Here is a 19,417-nt window from a genome sequence, read left to right as displayed (position 1 = left end):
ACGATTTCATCTATCTGTACGATGAAGTTTGAATCGTGGGATATGAAATATGGTTGTAAATCAGCTCTTTTCAAAGAGTATGAATATTTGATGGCAGCTTCGCCTTAGTACCATTCAGTGTGCTCAGTGCACATGTACCTGTCTGTTTTTCATGTCCTCCGGCAGTTGCCCAGCTTATGACTTCTGCTCTCATTGTTGTAGACAGCACACCCAGAACAACACACTAACTTTCTCTCCTTGATTCCTGCAGTGTCTGTGTGCCTTGTTAAAAAAAAGTCTGTAGATTGTTGCTAACATTAGTTTTTCCCCTCTTTCTCCTTTTTCTCCCTTTAGTTTTCTTCTATCTTCTCTTGTCACCAACAGTTGTTCTCTTCTCTGCCTTCCCTGGAGTCTTGATTATTGCTAACCCCTCCCAGTCGAACATTCTGTTATACAGTTACACTGTCCATTCAATCTCAGAAATCAGAGACCTAAAATTGACGTAGCCAGTGAATTTTTGAGGCCAATATATTGTTTTTAATTTTGTATGACTAATATTTTTTTAAAGCACCTGATATACAGAATCTACTGAGCAGGGCATCTTACAATCGGTGCTGTCTCGTTAGTGTAATCTGCAATAAGATAATACATTAGGTCCTAGTTGATATATTGTACATTACATAAAAGTGTAGAAAAACTTTTATCTATTACTATCCCACTTCTGATTGCAAATCCCTTGTGTAAAGACCAGTAAACCCTACCATTTGTTTTTATCCTCATGTCAGCATTTGATAAAGTTATATTTATATCCTCATTTTATTACCTCGCTGATTTAACTTTGTATGAACCAATCATTGGGAATACTTAAAAATTTGTATCTTCCCTGTAATGTCTCAGGGCCTGTTTAACGTTCTGTCTTTCCTGTTATTTGCGAGTCACTTTTCATGCTAGAAGCAAATAAAAAGGATGACTTGTACTTTAGCAGAACAAGACGGATCGATTCCGTAGCCAGTCAATAAGAGACAGATGATCTCATTGTACTGTATACATTGGACATATACTTGTTAAGTAGCTCTGCTGGACATGGTAGCCGTGTCAGTAGTTTGTAGTGCAGCTGTCTCTTGTACATTCCTCTCTCTCGTTCTGCCGTGTACTGACTCACTGCTTCCTCTGCTGTCTGGCTGTGTGAACTGCATGTTGGTAACACCAAGGGGTCACGCTGGCTGACCTCACTGAGAAGAAGAAGGGAAAGTTTGGCTGGTTCACTCAGTCCACAGAGACACAGGGTAAATGTGTGTTTGAGTGTGCGCGTGTGTCTGGGAGTGTGTTGTCTTGCGCATGTTGCGGACACTTCATCTTTGTCCCACAGCGTGTCTCTGTGTGCTTGTGCTTTTCCTATGCTTTTCTTCCTGCTTTTGTGTTTGCATGCCCATTTTTTAAACTGATCCCTACCAGCCTTATTAAAATTCATCTCATGATGTTCTCTAACAGCAAAAACACCCAACTTCTAGTGAAATTAAACAAGTTGAACAGATGGAAAGAAATGTAAATGTCACCTGGGAGGATTTTTACTGAGCAGCAACATCTTCTTTGTAAGAGGAAGCAACTGTCTACAGGAAATAATGCTCTTAATCTGAGAAAGAATAACACAAATAGCACCCACATGAGGTTCATCTTCAACATGGTTTGATGAATGGTAATCTTATTTGCTAAAGTTGCTAAACATTAATGTTAGGCATAGTATCAAAAGTCTTAACTTTAAATTTGTGGCGATTTAGGTTTACATCTGTTGTCTCAGGATGTCCTTGATATGTTGCAAACCAAGATTTTGAAACTTTTTTTTGCCATAGTTTATTAATATTGCATTCTAACACAGCCTGAAATGAGTAAAAAAATCATTTATCTTGAATTTCAGTTTGTAGTATTTCATTTTCAGTTAATCTGACTGAACTTTCTATATTGTGGGTCAAAGGTAAACAGAACTGTCACAATATCTGTGTTCAGATCCCCCATCCACTCATCATCATTTTGAATTCCTTTCATTTGTCACTTATACAGAAGTGTTGATTTCCAATATACTGTGTTCTGTAACCCTCTCACTGTGTAAGTAATACAGACCTGGGCCAAATAGTTTGATTAAATATTTGATTTAAATTTCACTGGATACTTGTTACAAGTGAAATATTTTATCTGCGTAACAATAGTTGTATTCAGTTTCCATTTGTACAATGATTATTAAAAATCCAATTTGACTCAGGTCTGGCAGCATGTACTCACTTTGACTTCATCTAGGCAGAAACCTTAAATTCCACAGTTTTGTGATTTTGATTTCAAAACTGTTCTGCAACTGAAGATCCAAGATCCAGTTGCACTGGATACTGTCAGTCTCTATCTTTGAGAATTAAAATGTTTTGGATAAAATGTTCAGGAAAAACCTGGCTGAGTTTCCTTTTCATTAATGTTCAAGAGATGGTGTCATCCTAACGACTTCACTTTTTTATATTTTCATTCATTCATTTTTTCCGGTGGTTTGGCTTGGCCAAACGTGACACATCTGAAGACAGAAATCATACTTACAATCTACAGCTAAGATAAAAAACAATTACTTATTTGTGTTATGAAGGCTTTGTTGTCGTGCTTTCAGTCAAAGGTTTAATCTCCATAAATTTGAGAGTAGACTCTTGCACTGCTTTTATGTTTTTTCTGTAATTGAAATATTTGTCAATTTCATCACTCTAGAACCAAGCCAAACCAAAAATGCATGTGTCAATTGGAACATCTGTCATCATGTGATTTATTGATGAAACCCGTTTCCTTCGGGAGACAAAGTCTTACTGTGTGTGTGTGTGTGTGTGTGTGTGTGTGTGTGTGTGTGTGTGTGTGTGTGTGTGTGTGTGTGTGTGTGTGTGTGTGTGCGCGCGTGTGTGTGTGTGATACTATAGCGAGCATGCCCACTAGTGAGACAGAGTCGGCGAACACAGAGAATCACACGGGAGAGGAGGACAAATCTCCCTGCTGCGGACCGCTGTGGTGAGTGTGACATATCATAACCACCAGACATTTGATTGTCAGTCCTATCAGTCAATTCATAATAATGACTAAATAGAAAGAGAGATTCACTGAGTGTTTCACTTTCACCAGATTAATGACAGGCACAAGACACAATGACTGTGTATGTGACTCAGACCCAGAGTTCACAGTTGCTCGTTGTTTCCCTTTATTAAAAGTTGCTTCATGTTTTATTCTCCCCAGTCAAAAAATTACTAAGTCAAAGTGCAGGTTAGTACCTTGGCATGACACCTACATGATGCATTGTTTTCTTTCGTTATTTTAACCCATCTTGCATGGCTGATTATTGCCTCATATTCGAATTGCTCAGCTACCTAATCTGTACATGTATGTTCTTGTCCACTGTAATATTTTGTCATTGATCCATGGTGTGTCATGTTTTATTTGTGACTAACAAACTACTGTCTTCATCCTGATCTCACCACAGTTCCATCATCGTGTTTTTTCTCTCTTTCCTTCAGTCTTCATTAGAATCCGTTTTTGTCTAATTCAATTCATGGTGATGTTGTGCTATCATTTTATTTCACCACATGTTAAATGACATATGAGAGATGAAACTTTGTAATTAAATGTCTAATCCTGGAGTCTAAAGTCAGAAGAATTAGTTCAACAACACAATATTTACCATTAACGCTAAAGGAAATATTACTGGAGTTTTGCAGTGACTTGTAATGTCTCATTTTGGAAATAAACTCTTCTGAACATGGACGTATGTGTCCTGACCATTGATCCTCAAGTGGAGCTGTTTGTCTGTCAGTCGTCAGTGGCGGCGATGGAACCGGTTTTGCCGCAGAAAGTGTCGTGCAGCGGTGAAATCAGTGACGTTTTATTGGCTGGTCATCATCTTGGTGTTCCTCAACACTCTCACCATCGCCTCTGAGCACTACAATCAGCCAGACTGGCTGACTGAAGTACAGGGTATCTAATTTTGTATTCTATTGTGTTCTGCGTAAAACATGTATTTAGGTCACTGTGTTAACTAGGATGTTTTGATGTCTGATACTACTATGAACAATTTGTCCTCTCCTCTCCTCTCCAGACGTGGCCAACAAAGTTCTCCTGGCAATGTTCACCATGGAGATGCTGGTGAAGATGTACAGTTTGGGGCTGCAGGCCTACTTTGTGTCCCTGTTCAACCGCTTTGACTGTTTCGTGGTGTGCGGAGGCATCATAGAGACCATCCTGGTGGAGCTGGCCATCATGTCTCCTTTGGGCATCTCTGTTTTCCGCTGTGTACGTCTCCTTAGGATCTTCAAAGTTACACGGTGAGCTTCACAAAGTCCTGTGTGAGAGGAAACTTTCATAACAAGAGCAAAGAGGGTGGACTCTCAAAATCAAAGTTCCATTAAGGAGCTGTCGAGGATTAAAGGAAGATGTTTTGAGATGTTAGTGTTGAAACAACACAGCGATACACCAGCACAACAATAGTGTTTTCTGTCCCTCATTTGACTTGTTATTTTTTCTTCTCCAGTCATTGGGCCTCTCTCAGTAACCTGGTCGCCTCTCTGCTCAACTCCATGAAGTCTATCGCCTCCCTGTTGCTGCTGCTCTTCCTCTTCATCATCATCTTCTCCCTGCTTGGCATGCAGCTCTTTGGGGGCAAGTTCAACTTCGACGAGACCGTGACCAAGAGGAGCACGTTTGATAACTTCCCCCAGGCTCTGCTCACTGTGTTCCAGGTTTGGCATTTGGTTTATGTTCAGAACATTCAGATACGATTGGAAGGATGTGTAATTTTCAGTCAGAAGGAAGGCTTGAACTAATTCAATATACATAGACACAATATATCATCTGCTTGGGCGAATAGATCATTATTATAGGAATTTTCAAAATGTAATGTTGTGTATTTTCATATCTTCTAGAATTTCTTTAAGGACTTAACCATAAAATATTTTCAACATGGCAACAGGTTAACTTGACAGAGCAGGCAGGGAGGTTTTAAGGCCAGACATGTCACCGTCTGACCAAGAATCTTTTGGGCCCAATTTTAATTGCTCAAGTGCCGTGACTAGTGCAAGGCTGTAGGTCTTGAGTTCATGAAGAATGTGGGCTTCTCCAAGTGCACCCACTATTTTGGTTTGTGTGGGTGTACTGTAGCAGCGCAAAGTGCAAAAGGGCAGAGAGGAATATAATACAAAAAAAAAGGGTGTGATGAGTAATAAATACACTTTCACATCACTGGTCTTATTGCTGTGAAATCGCTGTGCCAATCACAGAGAAACATGACAGATGGAAAGAGGCTTTTTCAGTAAATCATATGATTGTGATTGAATTGGATTCATGTCATGTTTTCCAGATCTTGACAGGAGAAGACTGGAATACGGTGATGTATGATGGTATCATGGCATACGGTGGTCCGGCCTCCTCTGGAATGGTGGTCTGCATTTACTTCATCATCCTCTTTATCTGTGGAAATTGTATCCTACTGGCTGCACACACTCACACACTGTCACACATGAACACACTAACAAACATCCAAATCTTCTCACCTGCATGTGTAAAAAAGTTGTGTTTTGACTTCACAAAACTTAAGAAAACTTCCCATATTCACAAAGCCCTGGTGAGTTTTTAATGATTACATTACATCATTTTGTCCTTAAGTCACATGACCAGACATCCTGCTGAATGTCTTCTTGGCAATCGCCGTTGACAACCTGGCAGATGCAGAGAGCCTCAACACAGCACAGAAGGAGGAAGAGGAGGCCAAGAAGAGGAAGAACAGTGCCAAGTAAGGCTGAGGACACCTCAATAGTTTCACCATCATAACTTTTGTTCACACTTGTGGTTTTAATTGCTCTTGTAGACATTTGTCACAAGCACTTTCGCTCTGACTTAGTTACTTAGTTATTCCCTCTCTGTCTCAAACAGGGATACAAGCACAGATAAGAAGAGAGTTGAAATAACAGAAGCCCATGATGGCGAGACCAAGGTAGGAGAGTAGTCCTAGTTCTCTTCATGAATAATGTAAATTGTAGGATTTGATGTATGTTGTATGTAAACATTCTAATATTTGAGACCATCTGTCTGAAAATGCATGATTGATTTACTTCATCTTAACATTTTCAAAAGGCTCAACTCGACCTCGATCTACAGATGCCGGCAGACGTCATGCTGGAGGAAGACAAAGACTTGTATCCTGCCATTGATTCTCCAGGTACAAGGGAAAAGACATGAGGTTCTTGGTGTTATTTCAACTAGTCAGGTTGTGCAAGCTTTGACAAGTCAGTTTTGAAAAGGTCAACTCCAGCAACACCAGTAGTATTGAGAGAATATACTGAAAATGAATGAATACAACAAATTCAAAACTTTAAGCTGAGCATAGAAAGGTAGCAGAACTTTCCTGAAGTGTTGTCCTCTTTGCAATTTTTTTTTGTACTGTATGCATATCTGCACTGATTACTGGATTCTGAATCTCCAGTATACAGTATGTCAAGTGTAGAATTATACTGTAGCATTGCTTGGAAAAGTATTATTTATTTAATGGATTTAAATCATCCTGCAGCTAAAAAATATTTTGTATAATTCATTAAGTTATTGGAACGTATATTAAATAAGAATTACATACATGTACACAATAAAATGTCAAATGATCACTGAAAGAAACTAAATATGAGGAGAAGACAAAACAAAACTTTGTTTATCAACATTTGACATTTGTGAAACATACGTATACAGTATGTATAGATTTTTACAACAGAGATAAAGAGCTCTTACAAAAATGAGCTACACCAAATCTTAATTGTCCTTTGCCATTAGCCTCAGTAATATAACTGATACAAATATTTATTTCACATTGAAAATAGCTAAAATAGCTCTGTTTCTGTCCAAGTGTGTGGTGAGGATGATGATAATGCAGAACTCCCAGAGGTGCCCCCTGGACCCCGCCCCCAGAGGCTATCTGAACTCAGCATCAAAGAAAAGACCCTGCCCATCCCGAAGGGCAGCGCCTTCTTCATCTTCAGCAGCACTAACCCGTGAGTCATGTAGACGTTTGGTAGTATCGATGCTGAGGCCCAGGATCATACGAGTCAATCTGTTTTAGTGCAAAGACAAAAAAAACTCTGTCATAATTGCTGTTATTGTCATTTTACATACTCTCCCTCAGTGCCTTTTTCTGTCTGCTCATTTTTTCATTCTCCATGTCACCCTCTTTTTATTTCTCCCTCTGTAGGTTTCGTGTAGTCTGCCATAAGCTGATCAACCATCAGATCTTTACCAACCTCATCCTGGTCTTCATCATGCTCAGCTCTGTCTCTCTGGCTGCCGAGGATCCCATTCGCAACTTCTCTGCTCGCAATATTGTACGTAACCAACCACTGCGACTGCAGTCCTGAAGGCGCGCCCCACTTCAGTGTTTACACATCACATTTGGAAGTCAATGTAGCTGACAACTTGCCGACATGCAGATATTTTGAGATGTCACAGTGTGTGATCTGGTTGTCACACTGTCACGACTTTCTGCAACCATGAATAAAACAGAGCCATTGTTAATGTTGTTAGTAACACCTGCACTGTACCTCTGTTGTGAAAAAAAGGCGCAGGAAGCACAATTTTACAGATTACACTTTAAACAATAAGAAAAAATATAAGGGGAAAAATGGGCAACATTTTCATGTAGGAAAGTTATGTATATTTACTTATACCTATGACCAAAAGTAATTGTTTTGGTTAGTTTTATTTTTAAAAGCCCCAACAGTCTAAACATTTTTTTTGCTTCCTTACTTTTATCACTGACACCCAGAACTGCACCAGCTATTGCTATCAAACCCATATTTCTATTTCAGTCGGAATGAGTTTCATATTATACTGTACAACCGCAACATTACTTCAATGTTATATTATTTTAATGTTATATTATTATCTGTACTTACATATCTGAAACATGAAAACAAGCTGCACAAGGCAATTTCTAATGTTCTGCAACTGGTCGCTTAAAACTTGCAGAATTCTTATGTAATGTGTTGACAAAAAATGCTCACAACAGACGTGCCGCTACGTGTGCTTTAGCCACGCTGTGCCAAGCCAAGCCGCGATGACATGTGTTTTCACTGCAGCCTCACAGCAGGGGACAGCCGCGCTGCGCCGTGGTGCCGTGGAGCTGCGTGGCAGGAGGGCCGACCACAGCCAATCTGTGACGTCTCCTCCTCGCCGCGTCCCCGGCAGATGAACTCGTGCGTGTCCCTGCGGGAGATTAGAGGGAAAGCTCTTTTATCTCTGTGTTCACCTCTCAGTACTTTTGTAGCTTCGACCTGAGCCTCTCTGGTTTGGTTTAGTTTCACCCATGTTCTCCTGTTAGTACTTAAAGTTTTACAGTTTGATCTGATCAACCAATCAGTGTCTAATCATTTATAGACATATTCATCTGATCTTTGGTTGGTGGAATTCAAAATGCTGGGAGGAATAGTACAAAAAGAAAAAGACACAGTGAGCTGAAAAGGGCAGCAGGTGACGGGCTCTTACTGTGGTTTGTGACTAGGACACTTCCAACACGCCATCAGGATGAGCAACCTCACAGTGGGCAAACACTTGCAGCCTATCACGGCATGGCTTGGCACAAATACCTCCTCTGCTTCAGAAAAAAACATAATGCAATGCAAATCTAGCTTCCTGTGAATTCAAGATTTTCTTTATGCAATTTTCATTCACACAATCAGAGAAAACCTGCCCCGACTTTTGACAAACTTGAGATTTTCATTTGGTCAACAACAACAACAATGTTCATTATGAGAAGGCAGGGCCCGTGTGTGAGTAACACATTTTTTTTACATTAAAAACCACCTGATGCAGCCTTGATATTCTACGAATGACTTAAAAGTATGTTTCATCTGTGTTTGACTCTCACTGTATCTCCAGCTGAGTATTTGATAGCTCATTCACTGTGCTGTGATCCAGGAATGACTCGAACTTGTGCATTACCTCTTGCAGATACTTGGTTATTTTGACTATGCTTTCACCGCAATCTTTACTGTTGAGATCCTGTTGAAGGTAAATGTCCTTTGCGTGCTGTGTTGTGCTGTGCTGGGTAGAGCTTCAGTAACCCTGCGTGCTTATGTCACTCTTATTGCCTCCTCAGATCCTAGGCTATGCAGACTATGTCTTCACTAGTATGTTTACATTTGAGATCCTTATTAAGGTAAACAATAAAAAAACTGTCGTGCTGCCTCAGCAACAACCCACCACTTCCGAGCTTGCTGAACACATCCTCCCTCCATTCATTTTTTCTTCGATAATTTTTTTATTATAATGGCCCCCTGCTTGTCTTGTTGTCATGGCGGCAATCCATCAACGTGGAGCTCATGCGTTTTTTGTCAGATTTTTCTTTTGTCTGTCAGTCACTTTTCCATCATGGCCCATTTCCCCTCTTCATCCTCCACCAGTTTATGGACCAGAGTACAAAAACTTGTAAAGCTGTTCCTTAAAAAAAATCTTTTAAATTATTAGAAATATAAACTTGATTGGTATGAAGACTCTCACCAACTAGAATATAATTTTTTTTTAAAGAACATTGAGTGATAGATTTTCCATAAAGTCGTTAGGTTAATTTGAAACATTCTGAACTGTTGAGAGATGAACTTGAACTAACATCAAGCATTTTATCCCACTGCCTGATTTTACACTGTACACAGAGATCTGACCCCTTCCTTATATTTACATGTGTTTTTTGGCCCATACACTTTCAAAGAATGTGGTTGAAGTAATCCACAAACATTTTTTATTATTTTTACTGTTAGAATTCAATCTCTTGATTTACCCCTTTGCTCTCTGCATGACTGCAACAGGTAAATCTCATGTATTATGGATTAAGCCCCCAAAAAATTATATCAGAAGAAGATTATATGCTCCGTTTCAGACCAGTTTCTGTCTGGCTTAATCTGCATTAGAAAAGAGTGTAGTGGCTTTTGACTTGCCTTGTCTGACCATTGTGCATTGTTTCTAATCGGTTTATTCGCATGTGTGTGTGTGTGCGTGTGTGCGACCACACTATAAGTGTAACATTTGTAAGTGTGAATCATGCCTTTTAATTTTTTTAATATTGAACCGCACCTATAGAAATTAGTTCTGCATTTACACATGAGTGATAATGTTAGTGGTCTTGTCTCTAAGATACTACTCTTCAGACAATGTACTTGCTCTAAGCATGATCATGATCAACTTTGTGGCTCAGTTTCAGTGTGAGACTGCAGGTCAGATTACACTGTTGTCAAAAACACTCATGTTTAAAATTAAAGATGAATGTGAATGTAAGAGGATATATAGGAGAAAAGACAAAATTTAACAAATTACATTTTAGTACACAGAGGACAGTCTTATGAAAATTAATACTGTGAATAGTTTTTGGAACAGATCATCTATCTTTATTACACTCCAAATCCCATTTCAGTTAAGCCCGACTTGTTTCCTTGTGTGAATGTATGTTTTTAATGACAGGTTTGTCTCCTCTAGTCCTGACTTCAGTCTCTCCTCTGTCCATTCAGATGACAGCATTCGGAGCGTTCCTTCATAAAGGGGCGTTCTGTAGAAACTACTTCAACCTATTAGACCTGCTGGTCGTTGGTGTGTCTCTGGTGTCGTTCGGCATTCAGTACGTATCACTTAATTCCCTGACTGCAAATGTATCGTTTAGTAACTGTATTCTATTGCTCTTTGCACTGCTTGCAAGAAGTAGTTCTAAAAAACTATGCTTTTTGGCTTCCTTCCCAAGAGTCAGATGAGAAGTCGAAAACAACTCATGTCTGCTGATTAAATATGAAGCTGAGAAGCTTAATTTAGCACAAAGCCTGAAAACAGGATTAAACTGTTAGCCTGGCTCTTTCTAAATATGAGGTACCAACCAGTACTTGTTAAGCTCACTAATTAGTAAGATGCATCTTGTTTGTCTAATTGTTTAATGTGCATTTGGACCTATAATAAGTGTAAAAGAAAACAAGTTGGGGTTTCATAGGGGATTACTATATGTGCTTGCTGTCGTCGTGAGGTTACCAGCAGGACTCTAGGAAGTCACTGTGCCAAGAAAAAAAATCAGATAACTGAAGATCAGCTTGTGCAGTGATGAGAACGTGTCACATTTAGTATCACGGCTGAGTTTCGGTGTGAAACAAGTCTGACATGGAGGCCTAGTGGACAAAATAAACGCTTACTAGCTACACGACAGTACGCAACGGCAGCAGACTTTTATTCAATTAAATGCTAAAATCTCTAAAACAGTCCAACAAACATCACTGCTGCTTTTTACTCATATTAAAATGAGCTGGCAAGAGATGTGAACATTTTCAAAACACAATTACAAAAATGTCCGACTGTAAAACTTTGTGTCTCCCGCAGGTCGTCTGCCATCTCTGTGGTGAAGATTCTCCGCGTTCTGAGAGTCCTCCGTCCTCTCAGGGCCATCAACAGAGCCAAGGGACTCAAGGTGTGTGCAGTGTGTGTGTGTGTGTGTGTGTGTGTGTGTGTGAATGCATGCACACACCTTTGCTTTTGATAACTTAAAATGATTGTTGATTTCCTTTTTCAGCATGTGGTCCAGTGTGTGTTCGTGGCCATCAGGACCATCGGCAACATCATGATCGTCACCACCCTGCTGCAGTTCATGTTCGCTTGTATCGGTGTGCAGCTCTTTAAGGTACATTGAAGAAATGTGTGGAGGGAGAGTGGGAAAGAGGGTAACTGGCTCACACATGATGGTTAACTGGCCTCTCATCTTGCTCACCAAATCAGCTGCTCATCTTCTACTATAAATCATCAAATAGTTTAGTATAGAAGTTGATGTTTGTTTTTTGATTCAGGGGAAATTTTATCGATGTACAGATGACGCCAAGTCCAGCCCGGAGGAGTGCAAGTGAGTTTGTTTGATTCTTCACGGTTTCCAGCTCTGGACGTCCGTGTCTGTTTGTGCGTACGTGTGTTTTAACGTTTCATCTTCAAACCACAGGGGAACATATATTCTCTACAACAACGGGGAGACAGCACTGCCCATGGTGAGGGAGAGGATCTGGTACAACAGTGACTTCAACTTTGACAACGTCCTCATGGCCATGATGGCTCTCTTCACCGTCTCCACCTTTGAAGGATGGCCCACGTAAGTACTGCTCTGTGTCTGAGGTACAACATTTCACATTTGATTATCACACAGCATTTATTATTATTATTATTAAACAAACAACACTTGTAGACTCCGTATGAATAATTACTGTTCAACTTTTCTCTGTGTTCTGTGCGTCTCCGCAGCCTGCTGTACAAGGCCATCGACTCCAACAAAGAGAACATGGGTCCCATCTACAACTACCGCATTGAGATCTCCATCTTCTTCATCATCTACATCATCATCATCGCCTTCTTCATGATGAACATCTTTGTTGGTTTCGTTATTGTCACCTTCCAGGAGCAGGGGGAGAAGGAGTACAAGAACTGCGAGCTGGACAAGAACCAGGTAGAGTTTTTGTGTGTGCATTTGTGCGTGTGTGTGTACTGAGTTGATAATTCATATACCATCAGAATCTTTATCACAAAACATGAGGAAATGATGTACTGTATCCTTTTGTAACTGAGTCTCTCTGTTTCTGTCTCTCTGGACCCACCCTCATAACCACTGCAGCGTCAGTGTGTGGAATATGCTCTGAAAGCTCGTCCTCTGCGACGCTACATCCCCAAAAACCCCTACCAGTACAAGTTCTGGTACGTGGTCAACTCCACGGGTTTTGAGTACGTCATGTTTGTCCTAATCATCCTCAACACCTTGTGTCTGGCCATACAGGTGAGTGCTCACTCTATTTGGGGCTTCGGCTACAATTAAACCAGCATATTGCATCTGCCTTCAGTCATTTGATTGTCTACAGCCAATTATCAGACATCGACAATGATTCATTGACATGTCTGGGAATGTAAATGATGATGCAGTTTGAATATATCCTCCATGCCTTATAATCAGAATACAGTTTGCTCCCAGGCTTTCCTCGACATACGCATACATCAGTCTCTGATCGCTCAGTCTACCTATCTCATTCCAGCACCATGGTCAGTCTCATCTATTTAACTATGCCATGGACGTCCTCAACATGGTCTTCACCGGGGTTTTCACTGTGGAGATGATCCTCAAGCTCATCGCCTTCAAGCCCAGAGTAAGTCTCCTGTCCTCTCCTTTCCTCTCTCCTCTCCTCTCTCCACTCTTCTCCTCTCCTCTCCTCTCCTCTCCTCTCCTCTCCTCGACCTCTTTCTTTTAATCTAGCCCTCATACGCTCTCCCTGTCCCCCTTCCCTCCCCTCTGGTTCCCCCTGACTCAATCATGGGCTCTTTGCCCACTGGCTGTGACTCCTCTACCATTTTCTCCTTATCCTCACCCTTCATTACCTCTCAACCCCTCCTCTCCCACTGGCTGTGCACGCTGCCATGTTCAGGGCTATGTCGGGGACGCCTGGAACGTCTTCGATGCCCTGGTGGTCATTGGCAGTGTAGTCGACATCATACTCAGCCAGGTAGAAAGACGTCACTATGTAAAACTCTGTCGTTCCCTCTCCCTGCCCTCCCACTGCTGCCACTCTCCTTTTTTCTTTCCTTCACATCTTCTCTCCTTCCCTTCCTCCCTGTCACATTTTTTTTGATTCATCTTTTTAAGTCGTGGACTTGATTGATGGCCGATGAGCACCACAGACTAAATACATGCAAATGGACTGGGAAAATCCCCATCAGCTGATTGTGTCTATAGCTAAGCAGTATGAAACGGATCATGTGCATCACATTAATTCACTTCTCCATACCAATAAGGTGTTGCTGAATGCGTTTTGTTTTAAGTCTGTGGTGGCCATTTCTTTCAGGCTGCCACTCTTATCAGTGAGAGGAAAAAATACGTTTGAAAAGAACATTAGTGACAGTTAATTAATGATATTGAATTGTTTTTTAAAGGAATGTTTCTGAAAATTGAACAGGTTATACTCTCACAGACTCAGAGAGGCAGGAAGGATTTCAACCTCACTCTGTTTTATCAAATCACAACTTTTTGATGTTCTCCTCTTTCGTTCTTTCTTTCATAATTCTTTTCTCTCTTTTTTTTACCTCCTCTCCCTTTTCTTCTTGCTCCGTTTTCTCTTTGTCTTTCTTCTTTCCTGTGTGTCTTTGTTGCTGGTGCTCGCAGAACTATTTTGCTGATGCATGGAACACGTTTGATGCCTTAATTGTTGTGGGTAGCGTGGTTGACATTGCCATCACTGAGATCAATGTAAGTAGTCATTTATCACACATACTGTACATGCCATTCTTATTATGACTGTCTCAGTAAGGGGGCCTTGCTCTAGCATTACTGTTGCAATCAAGATCACAACATTTTCATGTTTTTTCATGCCTTAGTTTACGTTCTTCACAACTGCTATAAAACCAAACACTCACGACACAGTGAAATTGTGATGATGTAGCTTAACTAATGTGATTTGATAGTAGTGAATGTGAATATATATTTTTTATTATGAGAGGCATGACACATTATTAAATAATTATTTAACTGAATAAAGAAAAGAGGAAGAGGTGATAGGAGAAAGTGTTGCAATATTTATTTTGCTGTAATTTGTCCCTCCCTTCTGGTGCAGACAGAGATTACAGGTTGTGAACATACAGTAGCTGTGCAGTATTTGAAAAAGCGATTTTTTTTTTACATTCCTCAAAATCTAACGTTCTGAGGATGTCGCACCATGTACTGATTGTAAAAACTTTTATTAGAGGAAAAGGGCAGAAACCTCAGGGAGAGCCATCAGTGAGGGATCCCTCCCTCAGATGTAATAAAATGTAGATGTCTCGTGTAACAGAGCACATCAGTAAAATAACAATATCTAAAACATTTCTGAGAAAAAAAAATCTTCAATTTTGCGAATCTAAAATGTATTATTGGGAGCTGTCGTTTTTTTTTGATTGCAGCTCAATTATTATTTTTTAATTTTTTTTTTTTTTGCTATATTGTTTTGCTTGTAATCGCTTCGAATCTGCTGTGATGCTGCAGCCAGGCCACTCTGTGTCCAGGTTTGACTCCATGCTTGTTGCAGGCTTTTTCGGTGAAGGTGTTTGTTTATCCTGTTCAGACACTTGTTTTGAATTAATGTTTGAACAAAACTCACTGCTCACCTCTACTGATCCGATTCTAGGATACGTTCCAATGTGCAAAATAAGTACAACACACAGAAAGTCTGGACATGCGTAACACCATTTTCCCTCCTACGAAAGAAGACAACTGTTCCCATGTTGATGTTTATACACGAGGAAAGACGACGTCAAACCTCCTTAAGCTAGAAGAAGCATCACAGCAAACACTGCAGCTTTATTGGTTTCATTTAGTTTTGTTTAATCATTATTTGATCGTTTCAAGTTTCTTTATTTTTGCTTTTCTATAAAAGCAAAAATTGCTAAGTCTTTTTATTTAGGATGCCAAAGAAAACAGTTGAGTGTTATATCTCATAACAGTACATCCGGCAGGATTTGCAATGCCGTCATTTTGATTGAAGAAGATGTGTCAGTGCTTCATCCAAATACATTTTATAGTGTTTCACAAAAGAAAAAACGTTCATTTTCCTTCACCATCGTACACTTGCCTCACACGTCTGGTGTTCCTGCTGCGGATATGTAGTAAAGCTTTGATGGGCTTCGTGCTTAACGATGATGTTCTTGTTTGTGGTATGAATTTTAAATTGTTGGTGTGTGTGTAAGTGAAGGTGAAGTGTTTCATTCATGTGGTTACACATTAAATAAGTCGAACGTAATGATGATATTTGCAGGAGCATTGACTCGTGAAAGTTTGTGTGCTGCACAGCTGGTGTGTGTAACTCGCATTAACCTGCGGCTTTTGGTTTCAAGTCGGCAGCCATTCCTGTGGTCAAGGTGATAGTGGAGCCAGGGGTAAGAAGAACCCCCCTCCTCCTCTGTTAAAGCCCCTTCACCCTTTCCCTTTGTGTTAATGGAAAAAAAGCGCTGAGATCTTTTTGTTGTCAGTCTCTGTCAGTCACCGAGATGCGTTCTTCCAGAACTCCTGGTTTCACTTGTTCAATGAAATGTGAGGGTTTGTGACTGAACTCTCTGTGTTTGTCCGAGTCTTGTTTATTTCGAATCCACCTGGTTTGATGCATTTTGGCTCCGCTTTCATTCAGATGGCATTTCGTCCTGTGTGGGTGCATGGCATGACACGGGAGGAGCTGTGACACTGTGTGGTTGTTTGGTCATTTCTTCATTGCCGTCCGATGACAAACATCATGCGGCCATTGCTCTGCTTTGAGTTTACATTTCCCGTTCAAGGTGTTGTGTGTTTGAAATGTAACAACAAGGCAGTAAAAGATCCATCTCTGTGTTTCTGTCAAGTGTAAAAACAAAAAAAAATCAATTGCAGTCTTTTGGTTTGTTCGTCTTTGGAACGTAAGTTCTATATTCTGCTTGTTTTTAATCAGTCGTTGGGTTAAATGTACTGTGTGTTAATCCTCCAGCTCTGCTAATGGCATGGTATTTGAGACACAGTTACTCTGCATGTTGATTGTTGTCTTTGAAAATATGCTTAGAGATCACAATCGGGCATATTTCTTATACAGTGCTTGTTAGCTCATACATAGTCATGATGATTGAAGATGATTGAAAGAACGCATGCATGACTTACTGCATGAGCGGTGAAGAGGTTTATCAGGGGTTTTTTTGTAATCACTCCTCACCTCCGCCGCTTCAGAACACAGAGGACAGCGCTCGCATCTCCATCACCTTCTTCCGCCTGTTCAGAGTGATGCGATTGGTGAAACTGCTGAGCAGGGGGGAGGGCATCAGGACTCTGCTGTGGACCTTCATCAAGTCTTTCCAGGTGAGCTCACGAGAAAAGTAGCCAGTAAACATCCGTCTTGAATCTGCATTTCACAACAACTGGCAAGTTAGGTTGCAGGCCAACCTGAGAACAGTTTCAGGGAGCGCCATGAGCACAACATAAGAAATACATTTGCACTACATTTACAAAACACTAGGCGCTGTTTGTTGGTACAGATACGATGAAAACAAGACAATTCCAGTTTGAATAACACATCCATCAGGCACCTTAACACTGCACAGTGCTTCAGAATACTGCTTTTTGCATTTTTTTTTCCTCTTGAGCTGCTGTAGAATGATAATATACATCAAAAAGGTTATTCTAATCTTGCATATTACCAGTTGCCAACCCAGTGTATTACTGGTTGCCGTGGACCTTTGTGTCATCAAAACAGTAGTCTCATTTTAATAATGGGAAGGTTGTGTTTTGTGATGGTGCTATGATAAGATACGATGAGACGGATAATCTTTTATTAGTCCCACTATGGGGACATTTGCCATGTTACAGCAGCAAAAGACATTGTAAAAATGGAAGCATCAGTGAAAAACTAAACGTGAAATATAAAAATAGAAATAATATATTATTTGTCAAAATGTAAACTAAGAAACTATGTCGCATGCCAAGATGTAACCAAACAATTTGTAACATGTGGATCTTGTGCTGCCTCTTTCTCTTCTTTCCCCATTCAGGCTCTTCCCTATGTCGCCCTCCTGATTGCCATGTTGTTCTTCATATATGCTGTGATAGGAATGCAGGTAAATGTTATAATTTTATTTAATCAAAATGAGACTCGATACCCTGCAGGTATACGTGTCCAGACCGGAGAGCAGGCTGAAGGATCCCTTTGGACGACATTTCTTTGTCTGCTTTCAGGTGTTTGGGAAAATAGCGATGGTGGATGGAACACAAATCAACCGCAACAACAACTTTCAAACCTTCCCTCAAGCTGTCCTGATGCTCTTCAGGTATTTGTGTTCGTGTTGCTTACATTTTGCGTTAGAAGCCATTAAAAGCGATCACACATTCATCTAGTAAATACATAGTCCTGCTGCTGTATCAGTGTTGTTTATTGTTCAATGTCAGGTGTGCTACAGGTGAGGCCTGGCAGGACATCATGCTGGCCTGTCTGCCGGGGAAGCTGTGTGATTCAGAGTCTGACTACAACCCCGGAGAGGAGAGAACCTGCGGCAGTGGCTTTGCCATTATCTACTTCATCAGCTTCTACATGCTCTGTGCTTTTCTGGTAATCTTCTGACGTTTCGCCGTGTTTCACTGTGCCAGTGATGTTTGAGCACAGACCTGAGCTCTCATATTCTTGTATACAATTGAATATAACCCCCCAAATACGCAAAAAAATTTGTTGCACATTCCGGTTTCAGATCATCAATTTATTTGTAGCCGTCATCATGGATAACTTTGACTATCTGACCCGCGATTGGTCCATTTTGGGGCCGCATCACCTGGATGAGTTTAAACGGATCTGGTCAGAATACGACCCTGAAGCCAAGTGAGTACTCAGGACACATCCTGTTATTGATCCTCTCAGTACTGCTCAGTAATACAGAAGGGGGTGGTGGTTTATCCTTTACCTTTCAGTGGTGGTACTGAAAAATTTGCTTTGTGTCACAGCCACTTTTATTTTGATGTATGTTGTTGTCAGGGGCCGGATAAAGCATCTGGATGTGGTGACTCTGCTGAGGAGAATCCAGCCTCCGCTGGGCTTCGGCAAGCTCTGCCCTCACAGGGTGGCCTGTAAGGTGGGTACATGACAGCCTTTGTACATCTTTGGCATATAATTACAAAACTTTCACCGTGCTTATTTCACATCGAATGCCCCCTTTGTTAATCTGTACTTTGAATTCTGTTGCAGCGTCTGGTGGCGATGAACATGCCCCTGAACAGTGATGGGACGGTCATGTTTAATGCCACTTTGTTTGCACTGGTCCGCACTGCTCTCAAGATTAAGACTGAGGGTGAGTCTGGACCGGCCGTGGTTGTCTTTTGACAATGTCGAGCACAAGTGGGGAACTGATTCAGATACTGTGCACTGCAGCTTCCAGCCATAAAAAAGATTTTGAAATAAAAAAGGAGTTTAAAGAGTGATTTGAGAGAAACCACTACTCTAATGATCAGTTATTGTTAGATCAATGATCCACAATGACTTCATGAACAGAGTGGCTTTGGTAGATTGGCAAGCAACAAAGTGTCTACACTGTAGTCTGCTACTACACAGGGTGAAAGGAAATCTCACCAGAAAATAGGAATATCAAATAATAAATATAAATTAATTTAAAAAAAGTTATTGACATATAAAGGTAGACATTTGGTGGACTAAACAGGCTTACAAAATGAATTCATGAGTCAGGACAGAGACCTGAATAAAATGAAACCAAACATTCAAAGACATCATATTCAAAACATTGTCCCCATGAGCTGCACCATTGTGAGTGATGCTTAAATGCTGTTATGTTCGGTCCACATTTTGCCACAAGAGGGAGCTGTAGCCATCCACTGTTGTTAAATGTCAACATTTGTGTTATCTTATTGTTTGTGTGAGCG

At 40.6% G+C, this 19,417-nt stretch overlaps 1 protein-coding gene across 1 annotated transcript in view; it reads left to right on the top strand.

Moving 5' to 3' along the window:
* The window catches only part of cacna1db (calcium channel, voltage-dependent, L type, alpha 1D subunit, b), a 64,715-nt gene that overhangs the window by 34,277 nt on the left and 11,021 nt on the right, over positions 1-19,417 (top strand). Inside the window, exons 11-40 of the mRNA XM_047331088.1 lie at positions 1,191-1,265; positions 2,922-3,009; positions 3,232-3,258; positions 3,806-3,966; positions 4,088-4,313; positions 4,520-4,727; positions 5,345-5,465; positions 5,662-5,776; positions 5,917-5,977; positions 6,118-6,202; positions 6,878-7,022; positions 7,220-7,349; positions 9,122-9,181; positions 10,524-10,630; positions 11,371-11,458; positions 11,561-11,668; positions 11,832-11,884; positions 11,978-12,124; positions 12,274-12,475; positions 12,641-12,799; positions 13,053-13,163; positions 13,440-13,517; positions 15,877-15,918; positions 16,730-16,858; positions 17,548-17,613; positions 17,732-17,823; positions 17,942-18,101; positions 18,238-18,365; positions 18,519-18,615; positions 18,729-18,831. Coding sequence (XP_047187044.1) covers positions 1,191-1,265; positions 2,922-3,009; positions 3,232-3,258; positions 3,806-3,966; positions 4,088-4,313; positions 4,520-4,727; positions 5,345-5,465; positions 5,662-5,776; positions 5,917-5,977; positions 6,118-6,202; positions 6,878-7,022; positions 7,220-7,349; positions 9,122-9,181; positions 10,524-10,630; positions 11,371-11,458; positions 11,561-11,668; positions 11,832-11,884; positions 11,978-12,124; positions 12,274-12,475; positions 12,641-12,799; positions 13,053-13,163; positions 13,440-13,517; positions 15,877-15,918; positions 16,730-16,858; positions 17,548-17,613; positions 17,732-17,823; positions 17,942-18,101; positions 18,238-18,365; positions 18,519-18,615; positions 18,729-18,831 — 3,372 coding nt within the window. The remainder of the gene's footprint in view (positions 1-1,190; positions 1,266-2,921; positions 3,010-3,231; positions 3,259-3,805; positions 3,967-4,087; positions 4,314-4,519; positions 4,728-5,344; positions 5,466-5,661; positions 5,777-5,916; positions 5,978-6,117; positions 6,203-6,877; positions 7,023-7,219; positions 7,350-9,121; positions 9,182-10,523; positions 10,631-11,370; positions 11,459-11,560; positions 11,669-11,831; positions 11,885-11,977; positions 12,125-12,273; positions 12,476-12,640; positions 12,800-13,052; positions 13,164-13,439; positions 13,518-15,876; positions 15,919-16,729; positions 16,859-17,547; positions 17,614-17,731; positions 17,824-17,941; positions 18,102-18,237; positions 18,366-18,518; positions 18,616-18,728; positions 18,832-19,417) is intronic.

The sequence above is a fragment of the Scophthalmus maximus genome, chromosome 3, assembly GCF_022379125.1.
Source record: "Scophthalmus maximus strain ysfricsl-2021 chromosome 3, ASM2237912v1, whole genome shotgun sequence".
NCBI lineage: Eukaryota > Metazoa > Chordata > Actinopteri > Pleuronectiformes > Scophthalmidae > Scophthalmus > Scophthalmus maximus.
This window is presented reverse-complemented; position numbering and strand designations above follow the sequence as displayed.